We start from the raw sequence: 12,967 nt of genomic DNA on the forward strand, positions 1-12,967 counted from the left end.
TCCTCTAGCAAGGAACATTTTGAAGAGAAAAGAATGGTTTAATGCCCCCCACCCCCATACAGTGTAAGCTGCTTCCCAGGTTTCACCTGCATAAACGCCTCACAAATTTGCCACTTCTACTATTCAAGCTTGTCTCCAGCTGCTCTTCATTTTGAATGGAAATGAAGATCAGAAACAAAAGGGCTTTACAGCCTGTGTACCTCAGACCACAGCTTAGCCCATGAATGTACAGTATTGTGGTAAGTAGCTTCAGTCATCTATAGAATCACACCAAAATATTTTGAAATATCAGTGTAGTTTTTTCCCTTGAAGCTTATTAGAAAACAACAAAATACGGAGCTGTCATCACTTCTCATAGCATTGCTCTATGAACAAGACTTAGCAAGGAACACCAGGGGTATCACAAGCTTTCACTCCCTGTATGCACAGGCTCTCTGTTGCAAGTTGTAGAGCAGGACATTAGTATATTGAGTTAGTAGAGGGTTGCAAACAAGGCTTATGGGAGTCTTCATGTTCAAAGGTCATGGAAGGCACTGCTGTGTTCCCAGTAAGGTGATAGTGGCCATGGGTAGCACAAGCAATCCAATCTCTGGCTAAACTCCTCTGCTTCTGATATATCCTAGCATGGTCTTCCAGACTGGCTCCACCCACCACATCAACCCACCCCAGATGCTCAGGGGTGGAAAGTTAGGGTGACTGCAAGAAGTTTGGGGGCTGGGTTGGAAAAGTAAGATGTGAGAAAAGATAGAAATAAAAGGTATGGGTTCAAGAGGTGCATGTGCAGAGTATGGTCGGGGTGGTGAGGGCCAGGAGTGGAGGGCTGTGGGTTTTGAGAGAATGTGATGTTGGAGGAAACAAGAATGGGGCTTTTGGTCTCTGTTGGTTTAGGCTCTTTGGAATATTTGGACTGTGCCGGGAGGTTTTATTTTGTTTGATTTCCAAATATACAACAGATACACCTTTAAATCGTGCTTAGGGTTCGGCATTGCACAAGGCTGAACTAGCAAAGGCTGGTCTTGGGTATAACTGCATCGGTGGTGCTAGGGAAGAACACATATACGGGACCAGTTGGATGGGACATTAAATGTGCTCATTTTCAAAATTAACGTGTTGGATCCATGTATTTATCTTGTAAGTAGTAAGAATTCTGAAGGTCAATCTTTATCCTCAAGGACACTCATACAGGCTGTACTGTCTTCCTCAGAGATACAGGGTATATTCTGGCCATTTGAATGCACTGGTACAAAAGTCTTGGGGGCAGTTAAAGCTTGGGGTAGATCTTGAATTGCAACTCCTGGTTGAAACTACACATGCTACAACAAACATATTCCGCTAGATCAAAGGCAATATATATCACTGAAATGATCAGTTTTTCATTGAGAAAAAAAGTTCATATCTAGCTGCAGGTGTCATTTAAAAGATAGCCTATTATTTTTAAATAAGAATAAAAAAAGAATATTTAAATATAAGCCTTAAATGAAAATAAGGGTATTTGAAGATCATCACAAGAATTAAGTAGCCCAGAGCCATACCAGTGCTTCTACCAATCCCTTACATTTGTTTGGTTTGTACATTTATATACAAACAGAACTGCAGCCTGACGTAGGACAGATCTCACCATGTCCATGTGTAACTGAGAGGAAGATGCATTAAATGAATGAACCTAAGGAAAGACTTCAATTCAAAAAGTTGGTCTAAGTATTTAAAGATCTGGTTCTTTGTAGAAAAATTAATTTCTATATAAAAACTTCTGTGGGAGAAAAAAGGAAAATGGCTGAAAATGTTTTGATGTTTATACTTGTATAAAAATTCATAAAAGAAATAAACAGGTATGTTCAACAAATGGGCACATTATTCAGCACTTAAGCAGCTGTTTGTTTTGAAGCTCTTTAGATAATGTTTGACAGCTGTTTCTTTTGTCTAATACTTCTGAAACACCAAATGCCAACTTTTAAAAACCTTCACCTTTGAACAACAGCAAAAGTTTATTTCAGTTCCCAGCCTCCAGATTCCGTATTGGTCCCACAATTTAAAGCAGATTTAAAAAAACAGCTTTGGATAAGAGAGGAACACGATGATATGAAAAATGAAAAGTCCTTTGTGTTGTGCTGACCCCTCGCAGAGTCTGTTGTTTATGATTTGCACAACACACAAATGGAGGAAGAGACAATTATTTGTGCTCCTGCTATTTGCTAACACCACCACCAAAAAAACCCCAACTATGCACTAAGATCCTTCTTTTATTGCCATACTCATCAAGATGTGAAACTGAGGGTGAGAAACGTACAGATGATCTTGTTGGACTGCACCATTTTGTAAGAGCAAAGTGTGTGCGGATCTCAAGGGGGAAGAGAGAAAATGCTTCTTTTTCATGGCATGTGTCTTGTTTGCAAATGTCAAGATAATCCCAGTGGCAACAAGAGGGAGAACTTTTTACATTTAGTAACATTTATTTCTGCATTCGGTATCAAGTACATAAGTGCAAATATTCAGAGTCCATAATTAAGTCCATTAGGAACTACAGAGTATGTAATACAAATTGTAATAAATTTAACATGCTGGAACTTTCCAGTTACCATACATGTAAATCAGCCTGTCAATCCTTTACGACAAAAGTACTGGGTTTTGTTTTCATTTTTTTTTGAGTTATACAAAACTGATTACCATAAGTACTGATTACTGTTTATTTTATTTGTGCTGGAAAACACTAAAACATCAGTCTACAATTCTATATAGTTAATAAAGATGAATCCAACCAGCAACCCAGTGACGTAGAAGCAATTTTAACTATTGCATCAGTGCGCTAAGCAGGAAAGCCCCTAGCCACATGTAACATTAAAAGTTATAGAAGCAATGCCAATAGAAGAAGGAAAAACACTAAAAAAATAAAATAAAAAGGTCAATATTATTTAGGCTTTCACCATCATGCACTTTATAAGCAACACAAAAAACCACATCTAGTACACTTTTCTCTTTACTATACTTTAGTGCTTGACACAAGTGATTGCAAATATTCTAAGTGCAGAAGCAGCAGGGGAAAAGCACTGCTTCTGAGTTTTATGTTTCTAAGATCATGGTGTGGAGAAAAAAAAAGAACAATAAATTTGCAGTAAAGTGTAAGAACAGAGCTGTTTCATTCCAGATTCCCCTATTATTCACTACCGTAGTCGATGAATTCTTGTTGTCTGCTTTACTCTGCCTTTCTCTTAGCACCTGGGATTTTAGCTTGAATCCTAGAAAAAAATGGAAAAAAAAAAAAAAAAAAAGAAGAGGATTATACGGTGAGGTAGCTATTCCATTCCAGTGGATCCCCATTTGGAGTCTTATCCAGATGTAATCTCTAGCTTGCACTCACTGTGTTATCACAACAGGTGGACTAGTGTCTAATAAGAAAAAGAAGTGATGCCCCATCTGTGTGCTCTGACAGGCTGCTACTTGTAAATGGCCCAGTTTTGGGTGGTTCATGTAATCATGGGATATGCCCAGTGATATTCTCCTCCCTTCATTATTCTACCATGGTCTATTTTATATTGGAAGTCAGGAATGAAGCAAAGAATTTTCAGTACATATTTCTAGTCCTGCCCAAGGCTAAGGGTTTTGCTGAATAACAGAAATATTAGCTGGAAAGTATCCCTGGAAGTCTTTGAATCAACTTCCTATGTGAGGCAGGACTATCACCAATGCTAAATTAGATTGGCCACGGCTTTGTCTTTTTGCATTTTGCAAACCTCCAAGGAAGGAGGCTCTGGCACCTCCCTACGTAGCCTGCTGTGGTCCTGTCCTAAAATCTAGTGAAAAAGTTTCTCCTAATGTTCAACATCAACCTCCTAAGTTGAATTTATGTTGTTGCTCCTTGTTATAACATCTGCCAAAACTCAGAAGAGTTTTGCTTTATCATTTTGTAACTCCCTATCAAGTACTTATAGGCTACTATGAAATCACTCCTTAGTTCCCTCCTTGCCAGGCTAAAGAAGCTCAGTTTCCTCAGCATCTCTTCATAGGTCACTTGCTCTCTGTACCTCACAATTTTTTAAGTGTTTAAGGCCAGGTTGGAAGATGCTTTGAGCAATCTGGTCCAGTGGAAGGTGTGCCTGTCCATGGCAGCAGGGTTGGAACTAGACGAGCTTTAAGGTCCCTTCCAGCCCAAACCATTCTATGATTCTATGATTCTATTTTTAACCTTCCACCTGTTAGTTAGCCAACTTCTGCATATCTATGGATATAAACTGCTGAGATGTACAGGATCCATCTTCCAGACCAGCCACCCTGCTTCAGTAATTCTCAAGTTTTGAGAACTGTGTTTAGATTCCCACTCACCCTTAGAGATTACAGAAAAGCTTTTGATACAGGAAACACATTAGGAACTAGAGCAGACTGCTTCAAAAATTCCAGCCAGGCCTTTTGCCTATTCCATGCTGGTTTGAAACACTCAAGATCATGGTGCTCCCAGGTATTTTCTTTCAGTGACAGGGCAGCGTTCTAATTCCCACTTTGTTTGTTAATGGTGTTATTAACTCTGAAGGACAGAAACACTGAATGCAAAACCCCAGGCTTGGAGTGGTCAGTGGGGAAGGGAGTTAACATATTCTTTCCTGTTTTTCTTGGCCAAGTAGAAGAATAGACATGTGTCTGGTTGGGCTGCTCTGTCCACCCCCCCCCCCCAGATGGTAGGAGATGTGAGAAGGATGTAGGGTCACAGCTCTGCCTTCGTCTGTGCTCAGCTGAGAAGGCCTGTTTCTTCAGGGGTCTGCCCTCCCACAATCTCTTACATTTTGGGAGCTGGGGAGGATATCATTCATCAGGCATGTTGTCCCCAGGACCACCCAGCTTTTAGCCACCCCCAGTGTATCGCAACTTCACAGCAAGACTTCTGGTCAAGTCTGCTGCTGAACTCACTTTGCCACAACAGTGTTTATGTGGGTCCGCACAAGTCCCAAGTACTGATCAATCTGTGCCTGCAAAGAGCAAAGGGAGACCAAGTCAATCAGGCATCCAGAAGGCAGAACCACCCATTCACGTGAACTATGCCAAACTGACAGACTTACCTGGTACTTGTCATATACAACAGGGAGAGTAAACATAGACACCACAGCTGAGGAGAAAAAGAGCACACTGTTATATTCCTGTCAATCAGGTTCCTCCAGAGAACAGACCTACTTCAGTGACAAACACACATCATGCCACTTGGTCAGTTGATCCACTAGGGATCTTTGTGTTAGAAGCAAACTTTGCTCAAACCTTCCAAAAATGGAATTTCCCATTGCTCTAGTAGCTGCAAAACCATAAACCACAAACTAGTTCTAGCAGGAGGGACAATGTAATGGGAATAATGTATATTTATCAGGAAGGGAAAAAGAAATTGATGGTTTAACTGTGAGGAAGGCACACTGAGGATAGGCTATTTTGTCTAAGTAGAAATCACGAGGGGGTTAAAGTTAAAGATTTTAAAAGAAATGTTGCTTTTACCCATTATCAGAAGAGTCAGGCCATTGAAGAGGGCTCCCACATAAGTCAGCAGCCACATTAGTACTGCAAACTAAATTGAAGATGGATCATTACATCACCTCCAGTGTCAGCATCTGAAGAAATTAGTTCCCTTAACTAGCTAACATAACAGTACATTAGCTTTTTTCAATGTGTAATGGGAGTAATTAAGTAAGACACATTAGGAACTAGGTACTTAGTGTATAAACCCCATTAGTGTATAAACCCCATTCTCCTTTCTGGTGTTCACTGCTTCTCACCCTCTTAACTGAGCTTTCATGTATGTTTAGGGCTTAATTGAATACATTTAGGACTCTGAATTGAGCAAGACATAGGCAGATTTTTGCATCCATTTCTGATGATGGCAGGGATCATCCCATACAGGTTAGTCACAGCCCAACAGTGATGAACCCAGTGACTGAAAACTCTTGAGGCTGGGAGATGGGTGCATTTTTCTAAAAATCTTTAGAGCCTAACCTATGTCTCCTCTCTTAATGATCTTCCCTTTGTCTGAAGAACACCTATTTGGATGTAAGGCTGAAAATAAATAATTATATCAGAAGGAAGGGAAAGAAGACCCATAGCAGGAAACACCACCATTAGAGGAAATCCAGATAAACAGAGCTATTAACGCACTATTTTGTGGCAAAGTAATACAAAGCATAACACAGAGATGCTTCTAGAACTGCAGTGTTCCTTTTATAACTCCTGTATTACATATCAATAAGTTCAAATGCAGATTGCCAAACCTCTAAACTGCTGGAAGCAAGCAACTTGGAAATCAAAAAGGAGAGCAACTTTTATATTTGGAGCTACACAAACCTAGATTTTATGACAACATTGTCAACATGGGAAGCAGAACTTTGAAATGTAGATTGATCCTCTAGAGAAGGGTTAAAAATGTTTAAAGCAATCCTACTTTTAAAGAATCCACGAGGTCCTGAACGAGAAACAGTCTCCTCAGCTCTTTGACTGTGCTGTTGACATATAGCTGGAGACAGTCTGTGTATTTCTGAATCTGGTCCTGTGAAAGATTCATTTCCATCTCCAAGTAGGCTCTGCCAGAAACACAGGTCCAGTTACAAACCCAGGCAGGTTCACCTGTTATACACACTTGTGACTGCCTACCCCATCACTCCCTCCTCCCCAGACCACATTTTCATGCTGGAGCAACATTTCCCCTTTCCTGTAGGCACAGAGCCACCAACACACATTGTCTTCACCTTGCATGACCCATCTCACTGGGCAATTGCAGGCTGCACTGTGGCTGTTTGCCTCCAGCCTTGCCCTCTCCCTATACAGAGCCTGGTCTTAAGGGGATCTCTCTTCAATCCACCCAAAGGGAGATGCAAATCCTTGCTGGATGGAGGTTCCCCACAAAGTTCTGTGCAACACTGCTGTGGCAGCCTTTGGAGGAACAAAAGCTGCTGTCTGGCCATGTATTACCTTTAGCAGCAGCACACCTTCTATCTCCTCCATCCTCTCCCTGCCCTGCACCTCCCTCTGAGCTATGCCCATGTCATGAGTTGCACCTCAGAACTGACCCAAGTGAAATAGAAGGACCAGCACCCCAACAAGACTTTTTTCAAAACCAGTTCCATGACCTCATTTACCAACTTGTTGGCAGAGGAGAGGAGAAAGCATTGGTGCTTTCCTGGAGCAAACCACCCAGACCCTACAGAGTGCGGGGAGGGCATGGACACTGGCACCAGCACCACCACCGAGGCTAATGGACTGCCACATCACAGCCAAGCAGTGCTAGAGAAAAGATAAAAATAGTTTCCCTCTATGCCCAATATACTCCTGCTTGAAGAGATACTGTATTATCATTATCTGTAATTAAACTATTTTTCTGTGTTTGCTGAAAATTTTATGGATCTTTTGAATTCCAAAAAAAAGAATTCCCATGTTTCAGAGGACAATGGATTTTGTATTGTTTGTTTTTCCCCCAGGATCTGAGCCAATACAGCCTTACAGCTGTTAAGACACTGGACAACAGAAACAAATATTTTCTCTGTTTTCATCAAGAAAAGAATTTTATCCATTATACAAGCAGCAGGTAAAGAAACTTGAATTGCCAGTGGGAATCAATCCTTTGCAAGGTGAGTGGCCCCTGGCCATGACTTCAAAGCACTCACTTGAATGGGTGGCCCTCGTCCGTCTTCTGCACAGCCTGTAGGACCGATTTGTAGATTCTGAAGCTAATGGTGGCCGAGAGGCCAGCAAGGGCCAGATAGGCCACGACGCTGACAACGCTGAACTGGGTCAGGGAGAAGAGCAGCAGCAGCAGGCTGCCAAAGACAATCCCTGTCTGCTTGATGTCACGCCAGTACAACAGGTCGATAGCTGGAGAGAGAAGACCAACATGTTAAAGGCAGGAGCTAGAAGAGCAGGATAGCCACCATGGCCACTGTGGTGCTTGGAGTCCTTGCAGAAGGGTAAAGGAAGGAGTGATGTTCCTACCAACATCAGCATCAATAGGAACTCCTCAACAGAAGCAGTGATGTGAGTTCTGCGATGTGCTGAGGAAATTACAAGCAATAACCTACTTCAAATCCTTGTATTTCATGTGTTTTGGTTAGATAAGATGGATGAATACCTCCAACCACGGCACAGTGGGTCTCTTACAGCAGCAAGGTAAATGCACGCATGGGGTTGTGTTGTTGCTAGGATTGTATGGAAATTTTCAGCCTAGCTTGCATTTCCTTACTCTGTGTCGTGGTTTAAGCCCAGGCTGTAAGTCAGCCACACAGCCCTCTCGCTCACTCCCAACCTTTCTTCCCTGCCCCCCCTCCCTCTGCTCCCAGAGGGATGGGGAGGAGAATCGAAAGAATGCAACTCCCATTGGTTGAGATAAGAAGAGCCCAGTAACTAAGGTATAACACAAATCACTGCTGCTGCCACCAATAATAATAATGATGGCTTGGCTTCGCAAATGAAGATTTGGGAAGGGCTTTACCCACACTTACTACAAGTGTGATGAGGACTAAAAGGCCATTGTGGGATAGGCAAATCCGGTTGGAAAAAAGGCTGCTTGGTCATTCAGGATGTTGCCGAACAAGACTGTCATCTCCTGGGTCAATCTCGAATGACCAATGTACTGAACAGCCTGCATGCAGGGTTGGGTCTGTGGCTTCCAGTGCACCTTATCACCTGCCGTTTCATCCCTCACCTATCGCTACAGGGTTTTGCAAGTGTGGGTAAACCCTTCGGGCCTGGATTTTTTAGGTGAGGCACAGCCTGCGCAGAACTGGCCCCACCCTTTACACCTGAGGTTTATGTGCCAGGGCCTAGCAAGCTAGGATGGTGACAGCGAAGTCCTCAGGTCGTAGGTTTGGCTAGAGTGTCCTTCTCTTAGATGGAAGCCCTTACAGGGCTAGACGAGCTCCATCATCGTGCTTGTGGTGGGCGTGGGTGAAGCCCTTCCCAGGTCTTTGTTTGCGAAGCCAAGCCACCATCAATCAATCCTGTTCACTAGCCTTTGGGCAACCATTCTAGGAGAAGGAAAACTCTAAATTCACCAGTAATAACAATGATAAGGGAAATAACAAGGGAAGAGAATACAACCGCTCACCACCCGCCAACTAATGCCCAGCCCGACCGAGCAGTGATCTAGTCTTTCCGGGTAACTGGCCCCAGTTTATATAGTGGGCATGACGTGCTGTGGTATGGAATACTTCTTTGATCATTTCGGGTCAGGTGTCCTGTCTCTGCTTTTTCCTGTCTTCTTGTGCCCCTCCTCCCTGGCAGAGCATGAGACTCACGAAGTCCTTGGTCAGAGTAAACATTACTGAGCAACAACTAAAAACATCGGTGTTATCAGTGTGGCTCCCAGGCTGAAAGTCAAAACCACAGCACTGCACGAGCTACTAAGAGTGAGAAAAATGACTGCTACTGCTGAACCCAGGACACTCTGGAAACTCTGAATTGGTTTTATTATGTCACCAGTCCAAATGCTTGATCAAAGCATTTTTAGTTTTTGGTTGTGATAAATGAGTGCAAAAGTTTGGGGTTAGTCACAATAAAGCACTTTCCCAATCAAAGTTTTGACAATATGGTTTGGTTATTTCATAAGTTTTGGGAAAGGAAAAGACTCCTGGTTTTACCACTGCTTAATAGTCACACAGTAGGAAGGCCCTTTTTTCAGATGGGGCCTTAAAATACAAAATAAATCCCTTTTGCTACTCAAATCCAACCACCTCAGAAATATATATTAAAAAAAAAGCTTTCTGCTTGTGAGATAATTTCCCTTGCTTAGGTCGATGGGAGGTGGTAGTTAGAAGAAAGCAAACGCAGAAAACCACGTTCAACCAATATATTTTTATGTTTAAAAGCAGTTAATAATGACAGTGTTTTTCACCCAGTCTGTATAGTTATTCCAGGCCCTTTAGTAAACCATCTTACCATCAAGAATAGCCACTATAAAAGCAAAATTTTATGAAATGATTGTTGAAAATACAGTTCACAAAGGGGAATTTAGTTTCTGTACATCCACACCCTGTTTCTGAGAGGACTCTTCATTCAGCCAAAGGACATGCTCATGACAATCGAAACAAAACAGCTTTAATTTCACACACTGCACAAGTCCTCATGAACAGCTTGAACACACCACCAGCCAAACAGATTTCATGGATGCCACTTGTCAAATCATTCTGAACAAAGAATAAATTCAAGAAAATTGCAATCTGTCACACCCCTCCCCCCCCAAATACAAAAAGAAACAAAATTAATCCAGCCTAGTAGCTCTTATCATCTAATCTCCAAAACCTGTGAGTCACCATGGCATGTTGCCTTGAGTCAATGAGCTATATTACTCATTACTATCACACATATTAGCACTGCTTTTCAAAGTAATGGGCTTGAATGCAGAAATTGTTATTACCAAGCTCTTTTCTCTTCATGAAACATCCCACTATATTCTCCATCAATATACACAACACCTCTTCCATATTTTTAAGCGTCAGCCTTCAGCACTGGACCTGTGATCATAGCACACAAGAAAGATCTGCATGGAAGGCAAGGGATGGGGGACCTTAGTGGCATATGCTGGGGTCCTGGGTGCTGACTTTACAAATCGGGGACCAGGCCAGAGTCTTTCCACATATATGCCCAGGTTTTCTTCCTACAGAAACCCAGGGGCATGGACTAGGGAATGCTCCGAAAATGTAGTTGCAGAGTCAGAGCATACACCTATGTCAGGGAATTTGGCAGGCATCATAAATTGCTTACAGCGTCAGGGTGCTGGAGTATGCAACTTGCAAACCATCCTTACAAAATGGCATGCAGTACACAAGTATGAAGGTTTTACCATTTTTCATACTCTTTTTCAGTCAAAGCGCTGCAAAACTCTGCAGCACAGCATAGCAACTGGGGTGCTTTTACCAACAAGCATTTTGACAGGCAGTATTCTTCATAGCCCAGTCATTTTTGCGCTTAAAAATTTCTCTGTCAGAGGATGATACTGTAAATTTGTACAAATTTCACTTTTTAATTACTTGAATTTTATACCGCACAATACCTTCATGTTAAATGAAATACACACAGGTGAGCTCGCGCAGGATGATGCACTTGGAACATCATCTTCTGATGAAAGAAAAATGCCACACACTAGGGGAAAACACTATGTGGGACACAGGTAATAGACAGGCAAACAAATGAGAACTGAGCCAGAAAGTACAAAAGACAACTCATGTAGACTTTCCTAAGACAATTCCAACTGATGATAAGACCCAAAGTGAGCAACTAAGACCTCTCTCTTTCCTTTGAGGATCTTCCACCTCATATTCCTGCAGACTGGAAGTGTGCTGTATTCTCATGCAGAAAGATGCTGAACTGCATTTTCCCATTCCCCTCAATACAGAAAATGCTGAATGACTCAAGACTGACTTGACCAAGTGTGTGTATGTCCTGAAATATGCCCCCTTCTGCTATGAAATAGCTGGGATATTTACTAAGCTGTATCAGGTGAGGAAAGGCTTGTCACAACTCAGAGTGAGATGGACAGAGGCCAAATGACACAGTTCTGGGGATACCTGCATGCATGAGAGAGGAGATAAAAAGGCAGCTGGCCTCTTTCACCAGCCAAATGAGACCTGGGAGAAAATGATCCTGTGTCTATTACACCTGAGGCAAATATTCCCATGTGCATAGAAAAAATATGTGCCAACTGCTAGGTGGAAAAATCTCAGTACAGAGGAAGGAGATATGAGTTGAATGATTTTTATGTGGCTGTGCAGCTGCCCAGGTCCAGCCTGGGAATACACACACACACTCACACCCTGCAGCCTGCGATAGGTAAAGTTAGGATTTTCAAGGGGAGGAACCAAATCCGCTTTTTCCTTGTCTCCCCTGCAGGGATGGGGAGCTGTGGCACTGCTGCAATGTCCAGCTGTTCAGGCAGATTTGCCAATCCTTCAGCCATTCCTCCTCTTCTCCCTTAGGGAGAAGGGAGTGAGCCAAACCATCTTGCAAAAGGCAGTGCAAGACAGAGATGAACCTCATGGTTCCTTCCACAGGGAAAGGGGAGAAGGAGCGTTGAGAGCTAGAAATCAGTGGAGACTTTTGGGGTACAGCCATGGTCCCTGGGCTTCCTTGGAGAAAGGACTTATTTTTTTTGGCTGACAGTCTTCAGGGATTTGAGATGAATCAGTCCCCCTGATTTACGGATTTTATGAATTTAGATGCTGCTGAAAACACCTGAGCTATGTGTCAGAGGCATGTTAGCTCCTTTAGGTGCAGCTGCAGTCACTTCACTGGGTGTAGAATCCCCTAGCTGGTATCCTTTGCCTGGCTTCCTCAGGTTGCCATTTTCTTCTGTAATTACTTTACACAAGAACAAAAGTACCTGTCACATCAGTGTCTGGGCTTGTAAATAGATACCAAGGGGCAAAGGAATGACGCCAGGTTGGATGGGGCTTTCAGCAACCTGGTCTAGTGGGAGGTCCCTGCCTATTGCCGGGGGGTTGGAACTAGATGGTCTTTAAGGTCCTTTCCAACCCAAACTATTCTATGATTCCTTGACTCGATGAAATTTGCTCCTTGACCATCAGGTGAACCAAGAAGTGGGTGCATCAACCCCCTCCGTACCACTTTTTTATTATTATGAATGGGATGAGGTTGTTCACCACATTTATGTGTCTGCATTGAATTTCATCTCATCCTATGTTCATATAAAACTGATTAATATAGCTAACAACTCCCTCAAACACTTGCTGACCCCTCGGATTTACTGCCCTTAACAGGTCATAGAATAAAAGGTCCTAGAGTGGTGAAGGGTCCTGCAAGCTCTGGGTGTGTTGCACACGTGGTGTATGTGTGTGAGTGTGTGTGCACGCACTGTGCAGACCTGACCATAATGGCATGATTCTGAGCAATGCATGTTGAATATGCATGAAGCAGGAGGCTGGTGCCACGTGAGCCTGTCGATATGTGATGTATACAGTTGGACAGTGGGTCAATCTGCCTGGCTAAGCAAGATACACTG

General features: G+C 42.7%; 1 protein-coding gene across 2 annotated transcripts in view; it reads right to left on the minus strand.

Annotated features, from left to right (window-relative positions):
* Positions 1–2,427: 2,427 nt before the first annotated feature.
* RTN1 (reticulon 1) overlaps positions 2,428–12,967 on the minus strand; it is a 118,020-nt gene continuing 107,480 nt past the window's right edge. For both annotated transcript variants that reach the window (XM_061462684.1, XM_061462685.1), the window contains 6 exons: positions 7,623–7,830; positions 6,404–6,542; positions 5,467–5,536; positions 5,046–5,092; positions 4,897–4,955; positions 2,428–3,233 (listed from right to left, as the gene is read on the minus strand). In XM_061462684.1, the coding sequence (XP_061318668.1) occupies positions 3,191–3,233; positions 4,897–4,955; positions 5,046–5,092; positions 5,467–5,536; positions 6,404–6,542; positions 7,623–7,830 (566 nt within the window). In that variant the 3' untranslated portion in view covers positions 2,428–3,190. The remainder of the gene's footprint in view (positions 3,234–4,896; positions 4,956–5,045; positions 5,093–5,466; positions 5,537–6,403; positions 6,543–7,622; positions 7,831–12,967) is intronic.

Source organism: Pezoporus flaviventris, unplaced genomic scaffold (assembly GCF_033815535.1).
Source record: "Pezoporus flaviventris isolate CSIRO_AGI_PZ_B2104156 unplaced genomic scaffold, CSIRO_AGI_Pfla_v1 ptg000035l, whole genome shotgun sequence".
Classification (NCBI taxonomy): domain Eukaryota; kingdom Metazoa; phylum Chordata; class Aves; order Psittaciformes; family Psittacidae; genus Pezoporus; species Pezoporus flaviventris.